The sequence below is a fragment of the Apostichopus japonicus genome, chromosome 7, assembly GCF_037975245.1.
Source record: "Apostichopus japonicus isolate 1M-3 chromosome 7, ASM3797524v1, whole genome shotgun sequence".
Lineage (NCBI taxonomy): Eukaryota > Metazoa > Echinodermata > Holothuroidea > Aspidochirotida > Stichopodidae > Apostichopus > Apostichopus japonicus.
In genome coordinates this window covers 8,586,048-8,609,344 of record NC_092567.1, presented here as the reverse complement: position 1 = coordinate 8,609,344, position 23,297 = coordinate 8,586,048, and the positions used below count along the sequence as shown (strand labels likewise).

At 36.9% G+C, this 23,297-nt stretch overlaps 2 protein-coding genes across 7 annotated transcripts in view; both read right to left on the bottom strand.

The window, feature by feature from the left end:
- The window catches only part of LOC139970037 (NLR family CARD domain-containing protein 4-like), a 118,725-nt gene extending 101,991 nt beyond the window's left edge, over positions 1–16,734 (bottom strand). Inside the window, exons 1-4 of one of the 6 annotated variants that reach the window (XR_011793897.1) lie at positions 16,453–16,729; positions 7,263–7,341; positions 694–758; positions 19–327 (exon numbers count right to left, since the gene is read on the bottom strand). Coding sequence is in view for 4 of the 6 variants with exons in the window: in XM_071975617.1 (XP_071831718.1) it covers positions 19–327; positions 694–751 (367 nt within the window). In the remaining 2 variants the exon portion in view is untranslated. Of the gene's footprint in view, positions 1–18; positions 328–693; positions 759–7,262; positions 7,342–11,408; positions 11,606–16,452 lie in introns of those variants that run through there. The other 5 variants (XR_011793898.1, XM_071975617.1, XM_071975620.1 and 2 more) reach the window with 5 other exon arrangements.
- LOC139970073 (uncharacterized) overlaps positions 1–23,297 on the bottom strand; it is a 202,587-nt gene that overhangs the window by 104,399 nt on the left and 74,891 nt on the right. The window lies entirely within an intron of this gene.

Genomic DNA, 23,297 nt, shown 5'->3' with positions numbered 1-23,297 from the left:
TGTTTTAAGTTACAGTACCTTCTAATTGAGCCTTAGAATGATCATCACTGGAACATAGTCTCCCTGTATGTTCCTCATACAGCTTTCTTGCACTCATCTCAATCCCAGAAAGACACATTTTCTTCAGCGCACACAGAAGTGTCATGATACTTGTTGGCTCTATTTGTCCTCTCTCTTCCATATAACGAATCATGAGAAGGCCTGCACTGGCTGCTGCATTGCTCAACTCTTCTATGACAACAGGCGGATATTCAAAGAACGTAGCAAGCTCAAGAACAATTTTAACAGTCAGAACGGTAGCAAGTGCAACTTTAAAACTACCAAAACCTGTTGAAAATAACGAAAGAGGATAAAAGACACCTAACTAGCACATGGAACACTCCTTCAGATATGAATGAATGTAGTAACAACGGATGCGTTAGTGATATGAACATAAATACTTTAAACTTGTCAATCAAAATGTAATGACCTGGTAATCCCTTTCACTTTCAAAAGATTTACATATGATATTATGTTGCCAATATATATTGATATCCGCATTAAATTCGCCAATGTTACGTGTTTTTATAAAAGAAAAGTATATATGGCTTCTCAACTATATTAGTAAAAGCAACAGTGTACCGTGGATTGTAGATAAAACCATCTAACACAAATAAGACAACATAATTGCGAATTGTTCAGCTTTCAACTTACCGTTTACTGCCTTCTTCAAATCTGGTTTGATGTCCACGGGATTAACATTGGCAGCCATCTTAGGTCTGTAATTTTGCATTCAAAATAAGCATTAATTTGACTGGAAATTCTTTGTAAAGGCATTAACTGGATTACTCAGGATATAAATGGGTTTCCATAATATTTAAACTTGGAATGGTTAATGCTAAATTTTTGTGGCTGATTGTCTCTCTCTTGTTATCGATGTTGCAAACTTTATAATTGCTCTACATGATGTGTATGAATCTAACGTTTATTGTACATAACTTGTTCAGTCCTATCCATACATCCTATCGAGCCATCCTATCCATCATATCCATCCATCCTTTCGACCCATCCTACTCTTCAATCATATTCATCAATCCTGTCCTACCATTCATACTATCCATCCAGCATATCCATCAATCTTATCCATCCATCCTACCCATCCATCATATCCATCTATCCTATTCATCCATCCTACCTATCCGTCCAATCAATCAATTCATACTATCCATCCTATCAATCCATCCATCCTATCCGTCCATCCTATCCATCCATCCATCTAATCCATCCTATTCAATCCATCTAACCTATCCATCCATACTATCCATCCATCCATAAAATCCATCAATCCAATATTATCCATCTTATCCATCCTATCCATCCATCCTATCCAATCCATCCTACCCACCCATCTTATCCATCTTTCTTATCCATCCTATCCATCCATCCATCCCATCCATCAATCCTATCCATCCCTCATATCCGTCCATCCTATCCATCCTTTTCCATCCATCATATCCAACCATCTTATCCATCCTGTCCATTCATCTTATCCATCTATCTTATCCATCCTATCCATCCATCCATCCCATCCATCAATCCTATCCATCCCTCATATCCGTCCATCCTATCCATCCTTTTCCATCCATCATATCCAACCATCTTATCCATCCTGTCCATTCATCTTATCCATCTTTCTTATCCATCCTATCCATCCATCCATCCCATCCATCAATCCTATCCATCCCTCATATCCGTCCATCCTATCCATCCTTTTCCATCCATCATATCCAACCATCTTATCCATCCTGTCCATTCATCTTATCCATCTATCTTATCCATCCTATCCATCAATTGTATCCATCAATCCTATTCATCCATCATATCCTTCGTATCCATCCATCCATCCAATCCATCCATCCTATCCTACCGTATTATCCATCCATAATATCCATCCATTATACCAATCCATATTATCCATCCTTTTCATCCATCCTACCCATCCATCCATCCATCCATTAATCATCCATGCATCATATCCATCCATCCTATCCATCCATTCTATCCATCAATTCTACCCATCCGTGCAATCAAATAATTTATACTATCCATCATATCCATCCATCCTATTCGTCCATCTTATCCACCCTATTCATCTATCTTATCCATCCATCCATCCTATCCATAGTATCCATACTTTTCATCCATCCTACCCATCCATCCATTAATCATCCATGCATCATATCCATCCTTCCTATCCATCTATCCAATCCATTCATCCATCCAATCCATTCTTCTATCCACCCTATCCATCCATCCATCATATCAATCCATTCATCCATCCCATCCATCCATCAATCCTTTCCATCCATCCATCATATCCATCCATTCATAATATCCATCCATCATATTCATCCTATCAATCCTATAAATCCATAATATCGATCCATTGTATCCATCCTATTTATCCATCCTATCGATCCATCTTATCCATCAATCATATCCATCCATCATATCACTCCATCATATCCATCGTATCCAATTTATCCATCCTATCCATACATCTTATCTATCCATCCTATTCATCCATACTATCCATTTATCCTTCCCATTCTATTCATCCATCCTATCCATCCATTATATCAATCTATACTATCCATTATATCAATCCATCGATCCATCCTATCCATCCAACCTACCCATCATATCAATCCATCCTATCCATCCAATCCATCCATTCATCTTATCCATGATTCTTATCCATCCATCATATTCATCCATACTATTCATCCATCTTATCCATCCTATCGATCCATCCTATCCATCAATAATATCCATCCGTTCAATCCTACCATCCATACTATCAATGCTTCGTATGCATCCATCCAATTCATCCATCATATTTATCCATCCTACTCATCCATCCAATCCATCCTACCCATCCATTCATCCTATCCATGCTTCTTATCCATCCATCACATTCATCCTATCCATCCATACTATCGATCCATCCTATCCATCAATCATATCCATCCATTTATCATATCTATCCATCCTTTCCATCGATCCATCCCATGCATCCAATCCATCCATCCATCATATCCATTATCCTATCTATCCAGCATATCCATCCATCCTATCCATCCATCGTACTCATCCATTCAATCCATCCATTCATCCTATCAATCCTATACATCCTATCCAGCCATCCATACTATCAATGCTTCTTATGCATCCATCCAACTCATCCATACTATTCATCCATCCTATCCATCCATCCATTCAATCCATCCATCCTATCCATCCATCATATACATCTATCCTATCCATCCATACTACTCATCCATCCAATCCATCCTACCCAACCATTCATCCTATCCATGCTTCTTATCCATCAATCACATTCATCCTATCCATCCATTCTATCGATCCATCCTATCCATCCATCGTACTCATCCATCCAATCCATCCATCCATACTATCAATGCTTCTTATGCCTCCATCCAATTCATCCATTCTATCATCCATACTATCCATTCTATCAATCCTATCCATCATATCCATCCTATCCATTCTATCCATCCTTTCAATCCATCCTACTCATCCATCCATTCATCCTATCCATCCCTCAAATCCGTCCATCCTATCTATCCTATCAATCCTATCCATCTTATTCATCCTATCCATCAATTCCACCAATTCCATCCTACCCGTCATTTCTATCCTATCAATCCTATCAATCCATACTATCGATCCATCCTATCCATCCATCCTATCCGTCCATCCATCCAACGCATCCATCCAATCCATCCATCTATCCGATCCATTATTCTATCCATCCTATCCACCCTATACATCCATCCTAAACATCTATCCAAAACATCCTTTCATCCTATTCATCCTATCCGTCTATCCAACCCGTCCATCCAATCTATCCATTCATCCTATGCATCTAATACAAAAATTAATCCTATCAATCCATCCTATCTATCCATCCATCCAACCTATCCATCCAATACATCCATCCATCATATTTATTCATCAAATCCATCCTATCCTTCCTATCCACCCTATCCATCATATCCATCCTATCCTTCCTATCCATCATATCCATCCATCCTAAACATCCATCAAATACATCTAATACATACTTTATTCCTATCCATCCATCCTATCCTTCAATCATATCCATCATATCAATCTTATCCATCCAATCCAACCATCTTATCCATCCATCATATTAATCGTATCAATCCTATCCATCCAATCAATCCATCTTATCTTACCATCTTATTCATCCATCATATCCATCCATCTTATCAATCAATCCATCCTCCATCCATCCATCATTTCCATCCATTCATCCATCCCATCGATTCATTCATCCATCCATCCTATCCACCCTATCTATCATATCCTTCCTATCCACCCTATCCATCCTATCCATCCACCAATAACATCCATCCAATACATCCGTTCTTCCTATCCATCCATCCTATCCTTCCATCATATCCATCCCATCCATCCATCTTATCCATCCATCATATTAATCTTATCAATCCTATCCATCCAATCAATCCATCCTATCTTACCATCTTATTCATCCATCCAATCCATCCATGTTATCAATCCATCCTATCCATCCATCCTATCCGTCCCATCCATCCATCCTATCCATTCATCCATCCCATCCATCCATCCTTTCCATCCATCCATCATATCCATCCATCCATCATATCCATCCATCCATAATATCCATCAATCATATCCATCAATCCTATTCATCCTATCCATCCATAATATCCATCCATTGTATCTATCCTATCCATCCATCTTATCCATCAAACCTATCCATCAATCATTTCCATCAATCCTATCACTCCATCATATCCATCGTATCCATTTTATTCATCCTATCCATCTTATCTATCCATCCTATTCATCCATACTATCCGTCCATCCTATCCACCCTACTCATCCATCCAATCCATCCTACCCATCCATTCATCCTTTCCATGCTTCTTATCCATCGATCACATGCATCCTATCCATCCATACTATCGATCCATCCTATCCATCAATCATATCCATCCATCCATTTATCATATCTATCCATCCTTTCCATCGATCCATCCCATTCATCCTATCCGTCCATCCTATCTATCCAGACTATCCGTCAATCTTATCCATCCTATCTATCCATTCATCTTATTCATCCATCCAATACATCGATTTATCCTATCCAACCAATCTATCCATCCATCCAACCCATCCATCCAATCCATCCATCCATCCTATCCATTCATCCAATACATTCTTTCTTCCTTTCTATCCATCCTATCCTTCCATCATATCCATCTTATCCATCCAATTCATCCATCTTATTCATCCATCATATCCATAGTATCAACCCATCCTATCGATCCATCCTATCCATCAATCATATCCATCCATCCTATCACTCCATCATATCCATCGTATCCATCTTATCCATCCTATCCATCCATCTTATCTATACATCCTTTTCATCCATACTATCCATTCATCCTATACATCCATCCTATCCATCCATTATATCAATCCATATTATCCATTCTATCCATCAATCTTATCCATCTATCTATCCTATCTATCCATCCATCCATCCAATCCATCCTATCCATCCTATCCGTCCATCCTACCTATCCAGACTATCCGTCCATCCTATCCATGCATCCAATCCAACCAACTTACCCATCATATCAATCCATCCTATCCATCCATTCATCATATCCATTCATCATATCCATGACTCGTATCCATCCATCATATTCATCCATTATATCCATCCTATCCATCCTATCGATACATCCTATCCATAAATCATATCCAACCATCCTATCCTACCATCCATACTATCAATGCTTCTTATGCATCCATCCTATTCATTCATACTATTCATCCATCCCATCCATAATATCCATGCATCCATACTATTCATCCATCATATTCATCCTGTCCATCCATACGTTCAATCCATCCTATCCATCAATCATATCCATCCATCCATATATCATATCCATCTATCTTTTCCATCCATCCTACTCATCCATCCAATCCATCCATTCGCCCTATCCATCATATTCATCATCTTATCCATCCATCATATCCATCAAATCCATCTATTCATCCTATCCATCCATACTACCGATCCATCCTATCCGTCAATCATATCCATCCATCCAATTATCATATCCATCCATCTTTTCCATCCATCCTACTCATCTATCCAGTCCATCCATTCATCCTATTCATCCTATCCATCCATTAAATCCGTCCATCCTATCAATCCTATTTATCCATCTTATCGATCCATCCATCCTACCCATCCATCAAATCCATCAATTCATCCTATCCATGCTTCTTATCCATCCATCATATTCATCATATCCATCCATACTATCGACTTATCCTATCCATCAATCATATCCAACCATCTATTCATCATATCCATCCATCCTATCCATCCATTCATCCTATCAATCCTATCCATCCATCATATCCGTCCATCCTATCCATTTTATCCATCCTATCCATCTCATTCAAACTATCCATCCATACTATCTATCCATCTTATCCATCCATCCTATCCATCTATCCATCATATCCATGCATCCATACTATCCATCCGTCATATCCATCCTATTCATCCATCCTTTCGATCCATCCTATCCAGCAATCATATCCATCCATCCTATCCATCTATCCATCATATCCATGCATCCATACTATCCATCCATCATATCCATCCTATTCATCCATCCTTTCGATCCATCCTATCCAGCAATCATATCCATCCATCCTATCCTACCATCCATACTATCCATGCTTCTTATCCATCCACCCATTAATCCATACTATTCATCCATCATATCCATCCTATCCATCCTATCGATCCCTACTATTCATCCATCATATCCATCCTATCCATCCTATCGATCCCTACTATTCATCCATCATATCCATCCATCCTATCCATCCATCCTAGCCATCTTTACTATCCATCCATCATATCTATAATATCCATCCATCCTATCCAACCATATTCTTCTTATAATCTTCTTTTTCTGTTAATAATAGTTATTTTTAGATAATATTAGTAATTTGGTCTTTTGTGAATATTCTCTATTCAAACGTGGCAAACGACAGATGCTTTTCTTTTTAAGACTTACTTTCCGACATGGATTTTCGTGGAAAGCCAACGCATTTTCTACATTTTCTACTAAAACATTAACTGCTTCACTTACCAGTTAGATATTTCTGCCGGATTATTTCAATAAGTCTGGGGTGATCAACACTTCTCGCATAACGGATAGAATCTGTAAACTGATAGAAAAAATGAAATGATTTAATAAAGAAAGTGGCGTCAACCTACGTTGGTGAAACACCAAACGAAGAGGGAGGAGGGAGGTGGGAGGAGGGAGGAGTGAGGAGGGAGGAGAGAGGAAGTAAGGAAGTAAGGGAGGGAGTTTTTTTTAAATTGGTATTGGGGATAAACGATTTGTACATTTATAGAAAAGGACAATTGCCATAACGTCATCACTAATTTTGCTCAAGTTGACACATATCAGCATAAAATATCACCAAATATTGACAATGTGTATCTCCACTAATCAAAATGCTATTATGTGGCTTTAAGCTATATATGCCAAAAATTCACAACAGTTGTGTTTGACAATAACGCTTTATCCTTTGGAATAGAGGAATACCTCTTACGTAAATGCTGCAATGAGGCAGATCTCTCCAAAGCGAACACCACGGCAGGAATTTGTCGCAACAGCAATACCCTTTCTGTATTTGATATAAGTATATTATTCGAGGAAGAATGGCTGCCATATATGGCAGCCTTATATTGAGTACCCTTTATAACTCTTATTGTACTAACTTATTTGCGTATACACATCACTCCATCAACGTCCTGCCCCCCCCCCCCCTCAAGGAAAATATGCATACTAGCACTGCAATATCCAATGTGCAAATTGGGAAACAAGGAACAAGTTTTCTTTTGAGACAAAATGAGGTGAAAACATGCTAGTTGCTAATGTAGGAATCTTCCGAAATGAGTTTATTTCTTGTTAATATCTTAACAAATTTTTTCCATTCGAAATAGCCTGAGTTTGACCCACAGAAATTCATTAAAAGTCAGGGGCATAGCCAGGATTTGCAAAGTTGTATGCACGACTATCTGAGCGGAGCGCCACCATCAGTTGGCGCGGAGCGTACAAGAAAATTTTTGGTTTTACAAACCCTCAGATGGCCGGAAACGTCCCTTCCCGAGTGTTCATTCTGGTTCCCTGGCCTCTTGCTAACTTGAGACACCTCAATTTTTATGTAGAAAAAGGGCACATTTTTAACCTGAGGAAAAGTGGGGGGCACGTGCCCCCTGTGCCCCCCCTGGTTCCGCCGCCCTTGCATCTTCATTTGTCATATAACTCTCGCTCAATATTGTTCCCCACCAAACGTGAAACGTCTCAATTTGTTGTGCATATTTACAAGTGATATCAGGTTTTTTTTTCAGCAGAACCATTTTACTATCATCCTTAATTTCAAATTTTCGTTAAAGTTTTTACGGTTGTCATACAGTGTGAAACACAGTTTGATTTGCACCTAGTTTCTCCTTTCTATAGTTGTAAATAACATTACATTGTATACATACAGCCTTAGCCTATATGTTACTGTAAAGTTCTTAATTAATTGCTGGTAATAATTCACACAAAGAACTGTATTTGAGGAGTGAATCTTACTTACTGTGTATATTCCAATAGCCCACTGGCAGTGTAGTGTATACATATATGATATAACACAATATGATATAATGCAATGTTTACAGCTATAATATGATGAGATTCAGCATTTGGTAGGATTGTTTAGACTAAGGGGTGAGTAGGTCCTAACTTATTGACCTTTAGGCTGGCCTGGTGGTGGACTGTAGAATGTGTTACTAGGGGGATTGCTTAAGAGGTATTTGGAAATAGTAACAGGTGGACTATTACATTTGTATTACAGGGGGTATTATTGTAGCTTAAAGCAATATAAAGGTCTAGTACTTATCATTTCAGTTATTATTAGTGTTCAAACGATTAACCTAATCGGAATCGGAATCGGTACGAATATTGCATAGTCGGAACATAATCGGAATCGGAAATAAGCGGGGGCGACGGGCGATTTGCCCTCGCAAGTGCAAAACAGCCCTCCAAAGCACAATTACGAGTGCGAATAAGAAAAAAGAAATATAAGAAAATCGCCCTTGTTATATCAGGTGTCTGTGTACAATTAATTGTGACATAGGAATTGCAGTTGCAGCGCGAATCGCGCAAACAGTTTTCACATTCCGCATCAAATTTGAAGCAGTGCGAGAGGGTCGCGCACAATCCCCGGGAAGTTCCCGTGGCAAATTACGGCCTGCACGAAGCAATTTCAGTACCAGCGAAAATAACCTAAAATCCTCACAAATCTCCGACCACGTGGTAGCCTTACTCTACACTTAGTCAACTGCATGGAAATCTAACCATGCCATCTGCTTATTCGCTCTAGTTGTGTCGCAAATAGAAAATAAAAATATCAACGGAAACTGCAATCTTCGACCACATGTTAGCCTAACAACCACACTAAGTCAATGGGAAATGTAGCCTAACCATCGGTTTGCAAAAAGAAAATGCGTAGCTTAGTTTATAACTTTCAATTTGCTGGAAATCGACATTTGTTTGGAAGGTACTGTAAGTGATATGTCTTATAGAGGGAATGTTATATTTTATATTGGAGTAGTTTCTAGTTGTTATTATTTCTTCACATCAATCTGGTATTACATTTTAGAGTAATTTTAAACAAGATCGATGGTTAAATTTGCTTTTCAGTTTGATTGGCCTAAGCTTACATTTTCTAATTGAACCTGAATGGAGTTAAATAGGTAACGAATAGGTATGTTTAACTTCAAGTTCGTAACATTTCTATTTGTTCATAAACGGTATAATACTGAAAATAAGTACAAAATAATGTCGGAATGAAGGCAATATGTCATTAAAATTTACACTTTGGTAAAGATTGAAGATGGTTGGTTTGTCTGAGATACTTTTTGAGATGGATATTTTGAGTAACTATTCAAGCCATTAACAGGTGACATTCCCGTCGAGGTGGTTAGGCCATTCGCTTAGCACAGTGCTGACTAGGTAGGATGTCATATTCCCGTATTTTGCAAATTAAAAAAAAAAAAACTTTTTTTTTCTTCCGAGAAACTCCAGAGGTAATTTGGTTAATACAAAATGATACCTTAGAGCATTGTATAACAACGAAGCAAAAGGAAACGTGAAAATCACAACAATAATTGTTTCTGTCAAACTGTATTGCCGATTTCGTATAGACGGGATATTTCCTCATTTTCAAATAATCGGAATCGGAATCGGTACGATTATGAAAAAATAATCGGTAATCGGTATTTTCTGTTATGCATAATCGGTTGAACACTAGTTATTATGGTAGGCTACTTTCGAGATACACTTCCTTATTCAGCAACGTTTTCTCTAGTGCGCAATCACGGAACTTGGGTGAAACTGACGGACGTATAAGTACGGGTATGTAGCTATAGTGTTAGATCACGTACTTATTTCATATACATACGCTATATGCTACACGAGATTGTACAAAGCTTATGCACTAAGATTTCAGGCACACAAATGCATAGTGATTTTGACAAGAACCAGTACTAAGTGGAATTTAGTAGTATTCGACTTTCATATTACAATGGGCTTTACTTCCTCAGATTATGTTCTATTTAATATTTTATATAATTTATTGATTTTCAAGACAGTTTTGAAGTGTCCATAACCACTATAAATACGACGTCGTATCTTCATTATTTGCTCCCTCTCAGCAGTAAAATTACAAGATAGTCCCCTCCCTGCCGTTCTCCTTGAAAAAGGTCAAACATAGAGTGACACAAGGGAACCTACTTGACATATAGTTCCAAACACCAACAAAAGGTAACTTTAAATATATCTATAAACAAAATTACACCTAATAAAAATTTGGATCGCAAATAGCTACTCTTTGCCCCAAACATTCCTTATAATTGATATAGGAATACAAGTCACGGCAGTGATGTAGTGTGAAAAAAATATCAATGTGTCTGAGTAGTGAGGGACAAGCGTTAATGTTAACAACTCTATCGCTATATTATTACCCTGCAATAAAACCAAATGAGTTGTAACCTGCTAGACTGGTATGAAACGACAGAGAGGTAAATAAAGTACTACTATAATTAGCTTAATTCTATGACCTATACATGGTGGCAAATCATATATTATATACAACGTTGCGCTAATTGGATTGAGCCGATATTTAATTATAACTGGGCCTATACATGAAGTCAAAAGTAACTTTAGTCATTTTGTACGTACACTTCAATTCGCCTGATCCAATCTTCTCATAAAATAAAGTAAAAGACGGCTCCGTGGTGTATAATAACCACTATGGATTTCTGCACACAGCTTTATCGTTGAAGTTGTTTTTGAGAGTGTATGTCATAATGCAGCACATATATATATATATATAGTTTAGTGAAGTGCGGAAACCCGGAAAAGATATTGTCCTACAACACGCGATACACATATACATAGATATACATAACACACATGATATTATCATAATGTGAGGTCAATAATGTCTACGATGCGCTGGCGGTTGAACTGACGGAAGGATGCAATAACTATTAATCCAAACATTGCTTATAGATATTTATTAGAAATACTTCTAACACGGTCATTTCCTTTGCCGGAGAAATCCAAACAATATCTAGCCTGACTGAATTTGGTTTCATTTTCTATTTTACCCGCTGTAAGGTTTACAATGTGTTGGAAGGATGAAAGACATATCAAAGAGGCCACTCGTATCTTTTTGTGCTAATCCAATTCACAGAAATGGCAGCAAACATAAAGAAAAGGAATACAGAAGAGAAATAGAAAAGATGACAGTATATTAATAAATATAAAACAAACGAAAGAATACTTGACAAAGGAAAAGAATATAAATGCTGTTTATCCGTAACCAATTGTAGCAATCCTTATATGTTACATTAGTAGTTGCTATAGGTTTGTCTTACTGTACCAAGTATAGCAATCCTAATATGCTACATTAGTAGTTGCTATAGTGTTGTTCCCCTGTACCAAGTATAGCAATCCTAACTTGTTACATTAGTAGTTGAAATAGTTTTGTTCCCCTGTACCAAGTGTAGCAATCCTAACTTGTTACATCAGAAGTTGAAATAGTTTTGTTCCACTCTACCAAGTGTAGCAACCCTCATATGTTACATTAATAGTTGCTATAGTTGTGTTCCCCTGAACCTAATGTAGTAACCCTATGCTACATGAGTGTTTACTCAGGTATTTCCCCAAATATCAAGTGCAGCAATCCTAATATGTTACATTAGTATTTGCTATGGTTTTGTTCCCCTGTATCAAGTGTGGCAATCCTAATATGCTACAATAGTATTTGATATAGTTTGTTCCCCTGTATCAAATGTAGCAATCCTAATATGCTACATTAGTATTTGCTATAGTGTTGTTCCCCTGTACCAAGAGTAGCAATCCTTATATGCTACATTAGTAGTTGCTATAGTTTAGTCTCCCTGTATCAAGTGTAGCAATCCCAATATTCTACATTAGTGGTAGCTATAGTTTTATTCCCCTGTATCAAATATAGCAATCATAATATGCTACATTAGTATTTACTATAGTGTTGTCTTCATGTACCAAGTGTAGCAACCCAAATATGCTACATTAGTAGTTGCTATAGTTTTGTTACCCAAATATCACGTGCAGCTATCCTAATATGTTACCTTAGTATTTGCTATAGTGTTGTTCCCCTGTACCAAGTGTAGCAATCCTAATATGCTACATTAGTATTTGCTATAGTGTTGTGTCCCTGTATCAAGTGGAGCAATCCTCATATTCTACGTTAGTGGTTGCTATATTTTTGTTCCCCGGTACGAAGTGTAGCAACCCTAATATGCTAGAGTATTGGAAGTACTTTAGCTTGTTGACGGTATAACATGCACCCACAATATGATATATGCTCGTGTTACTATGTGTTATGATGTTGTCGAGCACTGCTCCCTGTTTACTGTAATTCACTCATATGTGCTAATTGGATGATTCTAAGTGTTCCCTATTCGATCTTCTATCCCATACATGATGCAAAGTTACACTTTTTCTAGTAGCAATTGGGGCAGCACTAACCAAACTTTCCGTGAAATTCGAGGTTGCTAGAGTTGTAGCCATATGACAATATACATATCGACATAGGCGTAGGAATTTGGGGCGGGGTTTGCAGCTCATAGGAACATCAAAAAATGAAATCTTAGAAAAGAGCAAAGTAAGTTCATGTCTACAACGGGGTTCGAAACAGACCTCTGATCAGAGTCCAGCTATCGCTATAAATGTCTTTACTCTTTCCATTGTTTAAAATGCCCAGCCATTTTCCGCTATTTGTTTACTTTTTTAATATTGAATCTTGTCAGCAAGAGTTTGATTAATATTAGAGATGTTATCATTGATATACTTTGCAACCTATAGGTCATTTCAATTCCATTATCATTATATGTAAAAGCTTATAATTATTAGCCCGGGCAGAATCCTTTCGTTTTGCCAATGATTTCCTTAATAACATTCCAAGTTTTCCTGAGGTCAGTCATTTTTTCACATAAAATGTTTGTAAAGTTAGATTTCTTTGCTACGCGAAAACTGGTTGCCAACTTGTTTTAAAATGGTGTATTTAAGCTTGTTTGAAGGAGTGCGGCTGTAAAGAAATGCTTTGTAGTTACAAAACGAACAATACCGGAAGTAATCCATGGAATGACTTTCTGAGATTTCTTAATTGTGTGACATTTAAGTGAATAATGTTTACTTCAGAAAGAATTAACATATGGTACATAAATTACACTTCCTGTCCTCTAACTATGTATGCCAGTATACTAAAAAGGCCTCCATAACATACATCATACAGACACATGATGTCCTCTAATGTTCAAGAATACATACATTATAATACCAGTATCTGTACTCTTACTGTATGCAACAGATGATACATACATTACACTTCCTGTCCTCTAACGGTATGTGCTAGTATACTTCATAGGCCTACATACATTACATTTTACAGACACTTGATGTCCTCTGGTGTTCAAGAATACATACATTATAATACCAGTAACTGTACTCGTACTGTATGTACCATATAAATCATAAGCTACACGTCTTGTCCTCTAACTGTATGTTTACTTAATAGGCCTACATAGCTTACTTTATACAGACACCCGATGTCCTCTAATGTTCAAGAATACATATACTATAAAAACCAGTTTCTGTCCTCTAACTGTATGTACCAGTATACCAAATAGGCCTACAAAGCTTGCATTATACAGAAACCTGATGTCCTCTAATATTTAAGAATACATTCATTATAATACCAGTATCTGTCCTCTGACTGTGTGTACCATATGCTATATAAATTGCACTTCCTGTCCTCTAACTCTTAGTGCCATTATACTTCATAGGCCTACATAGCTTACATTATACAGACACCTGATGTCCTCTTATGTTCAAGAATACATATATTATAATACCAGTATCTGTCCTCTAACTGTATGTACCATATGCTACATACATTGCACTTTCTGTCCTCTAACTCTTAGTGCCAGTATACTTCATAGGCCTACATAACTTATATTATACAGACACCTGATGTCCTCTAATGTTCAAGAATACAAACATTATAATACCAGTATCTGTACTCTAACTGTATGTACCAGTATACTAGGCCTACATAAATGACATTATACAGACACCTGATGTCCTGTAATGTTTAAGAATACATACATTATAATACCAGTATCTGTCCTCTAACTGTTTGTACCATATGCTACATAAATTGCACTTTCTGTCCTCTAACACTTAGTGCCAGTATACATCATATGCCTACATAAATTACTGTGTATCCTACTGTGTAATGTGTATCCTTTCACCGTAGGTACCACGTCTACTCATAATTTACAATGTCAAAGTAATTACAATCATATATATATATATATATATATATATATATATATATATATATATATATATATATATATATATATATATATATATATATATATATATATATATATATATATATATATATATATATATATATATATATATATGTATATTTATATATATACTTAAAACTGCAGTTTGTGTTGAAAATCTGCTTATTTAACACTAACTGGTAATAACGTACAATAAAAAGAAGCTCAATAACCTTACTAAAATTTGCCAAATAAACGAGGAAATTGGACATAAAAGCGTTTAGTTTATGGAAAAACCAAGCTCGTGAACTAGTTGAATATATTCATTTACCATGTCTGTTTCGGACTTGCTAGATAAAACCTGAACACTGATTGGTTACGAAATATGAATGTGAACGATTCTAGTATAATAACAAAACCGAAACTTGTTTGTGAAATTTCCGGAATCTGCACTATTTAATGGAGAGTTCATAGTTCCTATGATTCATAACCAGTGATGTCGTCAGGAGCTTTATCTCAGGGGGCACTGCTGGGGCACCAATGTCTACTAGAGAAGGGCAACACATTTAATCACCAATAGAGAAGGTGCATGGTGTTTTAATGCTTTAATGGTGGGACTCGGGGGGGGGGGCATTGTAATTTTGTACGTAGAAGTGCCCCTGCAGCTTGTACTATTGCCTCTAAATGTATGTACCTTAATACAAATTTACATGTCCAGCATATGTTGGTATAGGAACAAGACAAGTGTCTTCAGCAGATGTGGGACAATACCAAATACAGGACGGACAGTAATAAAGTCAGGTACATACTGAGTCTGATACTACAGACATGTTTGGTTATCGGATGAAAATAATCCTCTATAACACTATACGAGTTACACTAAACGTGTGTCTAAACACGTAACCGACTGCACTAACGTTCAACTCTTAATTAAAGTATACTTATTACTTCTCTAATTACAGTACAATGTCACATAGTCACGGGTTGTATGTACAATGCAATAAATTACAAGCACAAAAGGCCCAATGCAGTAGTTTTCTTGTATAACCCTAACTTAATAAGGTAATATATGTTGTGTTATTCATAGTACAATACAGTTACTTTACAATATTGTAGTTTCATATCAGCTTCAGCTTGTATCACAATATAAATGTTATAAAACACATGTAAGTATATCATGTATTCATTTCACTATATGGAACAAACTACGTCACGGTCATTTAACATCATTATAGTTAATTGGTCATACAAATCAAACCTACGTTTACGGTAGAGACTAACGTTATCTCGCTCTTGGGTCTAATACTGTGATTTATTTTATTTGTATAGAAATTGGCTAGAAATGGAATTTATTCTCCTTGATGGTCAATTAATCTTACCTCTGCTCTGATTTTCTCGCCTGGACCTATTTCGTTAACTTTCCAGACTCTAAAATTTGACATGATAAAATGGCGGAACGGTTCATCATGCTTATTCCTGTTACGATGTGATACAATGTAATCCACATACACACAGTATGGAATGAAAAAACATGTCTTCATTACTTCCTGTAGAATCGAAATATTACAACCCCTGCTACCTGTTTCGAGAAGCTTCCATTTATAAATAAACTTACAAGTTAACAGACAATACAGGCAATATAGCGTTTACCTTTAAACTACAACATGGGATGTTCACATCGTTTCCTAAGTATATTCAATAACCTTTATTCATCCGGTTTCTCAATATTATCACTATTAGTTTCAAAAATACAAACCGGACAATCCCGACCATCTTGAGATCAGTTCTGAATAATCATTCGAGTACCTAACATTCTGTTTAGCAAATGTTATAACCTGTAACATAGGCAATCAAAGACGTGGACTTGAACAAGCATGCAGTAGGGTTAAGAATTTAGAAAAGATTTTAAGTCGACCAGTGATTATATATCAAGATGATACACTTCTAAACTCTCTGTATTCGTCAGGGGCGTCGGAGCCGGTACGGCAGGTCCGGCGAACGCCGGACCAATATTCACGGCGCAATAAAGAAAAAAAAAGTAGGACTAAGGAAAAAATGGCAAAAAATGATGCCATGGCAAATAATGATGACGGCAAGTAGGCTAAATGTGACTACTCTGGCATGGCAAGGGTCTTGTTTTCAAGCTCGGGAAGTGCCATTTCCTGCGATCTGGGAGGCATTTATTCAAAATTTTCTCCATTACGCTACGCGCCAACCATGGTGGCGCGTAGCGTGCTTTGACCTACCAAACGACGCCCCGATAATTATGATAGATGGCCACACTCTGATCTGCCGTACCAATCCCAAATAGCTTCCGACGCCCCTGTTCGTAGTTACCTTACACAAAGCTGAATAAACGATACCATGCCTTTCTACGAACTGAATTCGTAACATGTTTGTGTAAGGTCCCTCTTTATAATGATCAAGTATATTGTGCTGCAAGTGTACATCAGTAAAGCGACCAAAGAGATTCACAATTATGTAGCCTGGAGTCTGCTGTTTTACTGACCTCTATAGTCTTACTACAATTCACGTTATATGAATAGCTGTGGTGGTAACTTACAAGTCGACTTTTAACACAATAAAAGTAATATAGCAACCAAAAAACTTAGTAAACGTACATCTATTAATAAGTTGAGCTCATTGGTACAGTCGTAGATACCCCGGATCTAGCAACAATTGTAGCAAATGTGTTGATTTTGTGGGTTCGTTGCTTCAGAAATTTTCAAATTTTGGTACCATTTACGATTTGTGCAAACATTTTAAGGATATATCATTTAAATATATCATTTAAAGGTGGGCGCTTAAACCCAGTCTTGCAATTACGTGCTGTCGAAGTTTCCAAACGTACTGAAAGTTTGCTTTGCCTTTACGACTAATACTCACAGTGTGATATACATTTTTTCAACGGTTCAGGAATCATGTTTGCCTGCAACTAATGACGTCGATGGGTTTATATTTCAACGCAGACGATCATTTTCTATAACAAAAATGTCTAGATCTCTTGATATCAAATTAAATATAAAAATCATATTAGTTAAACAGACAACAATTTAACAGATTAAGCAAACATAATTTTAAGGTAAGTTATCCAAATGCAGAATCTGAAATTAACATCTTGTCGCTATTCTAATGCCAGTGAGCATTTCATTGTGTAACCCGTGATGTTATTTGAAAAACGTAATGGAACTGTATACTTAATAGTTACTTTCATTTTGAGGTCAATCTGAACGCTTCCCTTCTTGCCTTATCACATTGTTTACGTACTCTCGAGAAGGAAGTAATTTAGCTACGTAAGTGCTGTCTGAGCGCGATTTCAAAGAAAAGGCGGATATTTAAGGTCAATCGATATAAAGGTTACATTCGTAGTCATAAACAGATTGTGCGCTTGAATCCAGCCAATTCACTTTTATTTTGCATCGACTAAATATTACCTTATTTTCTGCGTATATAATAAGCCGTGTGAATCATAGCAGTATTACCATTCTCGGATGTACACTAAATATGTTGCTGGGCCTATGTGCATATTACCATGGTTTTTAACAACATGTTTTGCTACGCCTACGCGACCAATCGCGATGTGTTTCTTGGGTTAGGTACATTCAACACATAACAGCCTAGTAGTTTATATACGTGTGTGTTTCCGTAGTGAGCTCATAGGCCCGAGGTGACCAGACGTCCCCGATTTTCGGGGACAGTCCCCGATTACAGTGTGTTGTCCCCGATGAACAAGTGTCCCCGAAAATGTCCCCGATTCGTCAAAATGTTCAGGAATTTCGAAAATATCCCACATTATTAGTAAAATAATTGTAAAAACAAAATTTAGTCAAGTGTGCAGTCGCAGAACGGAACTTATAACCAGTATTTCAGGTGGGCCAGTGTAAAGTGGAAACACTGTTCAAAATATGCTAGATCGATCTAGCCTAGCACTCTTTCGACCGTATAAATGGCAACTACGGCGACACAACGACACTTATAGTGTGAGCATGAGCAAATCACAAGCATTCAAAGAACCACGTAAAGTAAGTGGATTTCATTTAAATAAAAGCTACATTTTTGAAAATAAAATTGATTTAAAAAGTGCTTCAAAGTATCACCATTTTACATCTAAGCACCTTAGGCACTTGAAAATTTCTTAAAGGGGAGGGGGACAGCCCCTCCCTTTAACCCCTCCCCCATATCAGTCGCGCAATAAATGTCCCCGATTTCAGTCACGAAAATATGGTCACCTTAGCTGAGGCTGAGTCTGTAATAGGGCGCAAAATTCGTCGATAAGTTCGCAGACAGTCATCAGAATAGGCGAATTAACATTCGCTAGACTGTTTAAGTGAGCCCTAGAAAGTGCAAAAGATGGGCCCGCAGGGGGAATGATAACATCTTTTGTTGATTGTGGGGGGGGGGGGGGGGTTACACTCCCAGGCAAGTCAGATATCATGCTGATCATCTTTGAATACTGACAGAAAGAGCATAGTCTATTCAGATTTTTAAAGAGAATTATCGATGACTTTTTCAGTGATCAGTTTTATCGTTAATAATACCTATGTGGAAATAACATAAAACGTCAGCTAACTAGAGTGACCATCTGTACCCTACATTGCTGACACAATACCCGATTTGCGACAGTTTGTCATGCAAACTGTTTGGTATGTATTTTGTACTAGCCTAGTCTGCCCCACCAATCAGACCCTTCACCCCCCTTTGCCCCCCCCAGATGGAAAAGTCTGGCTACGCCACTGTTGTGGGGATATGACGTGCTTACCGAGAGTGACAACTAGTATTGCTCGATACAGGTGGCAGTTGAGAACAGTGGAATTAAAACCTTCTTTACCTGTTTCGAACCTCTTGCCTTAGAAGCGTAGCTTTACCTACAAACCTGCAGGCGGTGTATTGAACCTGGTATCCAGTACTCATTAGTTCTCTGACGGTTGGTTCCAACATGGCCAACGGTTTACTATTGTCACATTGAGTTAACATTTTTTATTGATAATTGAATGGATGCTAACAACCCTTTTGTTTTATTTCTCTGTTTCTCCAGTAATTAACAAAACACTACTTTTACTGAAATATTGTTAGTCAATCAGCGTCCACAGTGCATCCTATTTGCTTATCGTAGCTATATTTCGTGCAAGTGGAACGGACTGAAGAACATTTGCAATACCAGGAATGCATATATACGATGAAGAAATAAAATTGGTACACTTTGGTTTTACAATATACTATAGATGCACTCCACGATAATGCTAAACATTTTAACTGAAACATTGCATTTGCAAACACTGTGCCAGACGATGACTATGGTCTTTTTCTTTTCCTAAATGGTTTGAATAATAATGACAAAACTACTATATACTAACATATAATGGTGAATTCCAGTAACATAATTAGATGCACGTTCCAACATACATACGTGGCCAAACGTGTATTTTTTTCTTTCTTTTCAAGGACCTATTATTTGAAGGATAACCGTTGACGTAATTTCAGTGTCTGCACATATGTTCAAGTCCATCATATCACAATTTCTTCATTAAAGGATTAGATGATAAAGATGAATGTTTTTCTTCTTTTTGGGGGGTCAAATTAAAAGATCTTCATGGCCGGTAAAGAAAAATGATTATGACGATAAGAAACTTTTCCCAAATTAATCAGGGATAATTATTTTTTGTCGAAAATATAAATAGTTTTAATTATATATTAGAATTTAAAACATGAAATCAATCCATTAATTCATATAAAAAAATTAATAATAATATGCTGTAAAACAATTTGTGTGTTTATTTGGATATAGAAAAGCAAAATACTACAAAAACAAAATGTTTAATATTCTTATTAACATCTGCGTATCGTTCATGATGTATACGACTGATACCATATCATCGTTAATAATTTAGATAGTTTTTACGATTAAATAGTTATCGTTTGTCATATATCAGACATTTACGTTGACATTGTATGTCTATTTCACACTACCGCAAACCCTCCACATCTAATATTATAAGACAAGTAGTCATATTCATATAATCAGCTGAATGTTTATATTGTATACTTTCTTTAATTGATATCGCGTGTCTACTAAGCTCTCTACTACCTTCCTATACCTCCACCAATGACAACACTTTTCGAATGACTTCCACCATTTAAGAAATTGTTCTTTCTTTAGAATTCTAAATTATTGTAATTATTTCACACCTCCCTTACCTCCCCCCACCTAAAAAAAAAAAAACATGTATAATATTAACAGGCAAGTCGTCATATTTAAGTAATTCCCTAGTCATATCAATGGCTCTTTCTTCAATTGTCATTGAATGAACTACTTTACCCTTCAACTCCCTCCTGATACCACCAACACCCCCTCTCTTCTAAGAGTTTATATAATTGACATCATTTTTTAATTTTCTCCTAATCTAACACCCGTCCCGACAACAGGTTCTTAGTTTTGACATTACATTTCCAAACAAAGTTATAGGCAATTACAAGAAAAATACACTTTACTGAAGAAGAAAAAACAGCTCTAAGTATTTCAACGATATAATTTGACTCCAACAAGGCAAACATTACTATAATGTCCATTTGGATGCCAACAATCAGTAAGTAATTGCATCGCCGTGTGTTTAAGTAGTGAAACCTTGACAATAGTGATCCGCTTTGCGTTATACGGCAAAAAGCCAGATCATTTGTACGTCTACATACATACATTGTGCATTCGACTTTGAAATTGAATTTGATTTTACCCGTTTTTGTGAAAGAGTAGGTGTACTTGGCACCAACAGAGACATGTTATGGCGACCAGAGTGCTCAAAGCCATCTGAGTTAATATTGACAAATGTCTAAAACTAGTGTTATATTGATACATGTACAGGTGCGTAGCCAAAGGGGGGGGCGAAGGGGCGACCCCCTTGAGCATATTTTGTTTACGTTTTTATGATATCGCTAGTAATTTCAAATATAAAATGCTTAAATGCATCTTGCAAGGCCTGGGAAGTGACATTTCCAGCGATCTGGGAGGCACTTTCGGCCAAAATTTTCTTTTACGCTTCGCGCCAACTAATGGTGGCGCTACGCTTAGATAGTATCCAACGCCGAATCTACGACTCTGATATCTTCCTTACAGGTTCGCCCCTCTCTTGGCAAATTCCTAGCTACGCGACTTCATATGTATAGTTTCATCGTGGGTATTATTTTAAAACAAGTATACTATCGGTTTACTATTGACTCTAGCCACGGTAGAACATTATTTAGTACTTATACATTACAATGCATTTGTCATATTGTATATAAAAATACGATTTGTACATTTGATTATTTGTCAAAAATATTTGTAATCTCTGTATTTTTAATATACTACCAACTACTATTAATTGAATTAGTTGACTTGTCTAATTGGATTCAATGTCAGTGGCGTAATTACGAGGGACACGCACGCCCCTCTCCAATCGGAAAGTCTGAATTAACCTAAACCCCGCCTTAGTTACGGCAAGTGCAATATTTCATATTTGGCATGCACGTCTAGTCGGTCGGATATATTAATCTCATGTACACGTACATTGGTGAAGACGTGGTTTGTTTGGATTCCCTTTATTATGGTTATCATTGTATAAAGAACTGAACGGTATACTTAAGAAACAAGAGAATACATATAAAACTCTGATAGATGTTCTCCGCTAGTTTAAATAAAATATCAACATTGTTATTACAATTGTTAGTACATATCTAAAATGTTCCATGAGTTTTACGACATTACTACCAGCATTTTCCCTTTCTGTATAAACAGCTGAGTATGACTAGAGAAGTAACATTCCGGTGAAACTTTCACTCATTTCCGACGGATGTACCAAACAGCTGTAATGTTATTGCTGCACATGCCTGCACTAACAACAAATTGCTTTGTTTTTCTTTATATTCGGTTCGGTTCCGGTTCCGGTCCGGTTCGAGTTAATCCCAGATTAATGTATATATGTCGTCCAGTTACAGAGTTGTTGACAATTAACAATTCATAATCATGGACGTTAAATATGAATGTAAGAGACTGACTTCGGTCAGCTTGCGGCTTTGATAAGCCAATGATGGCTTCTTCGCGAGTTCCTGCCCTGCAGGAGGATCTAATATACATACATACATATTCCAGTTTATTGTTTTGACCTTGACTAAGACATGTGGCTAGTTTACCTAACGGGGTTGCAAGTGCATATAAAGTCAATGCCTGTGTTGCATTTAAAATAGTGAATGG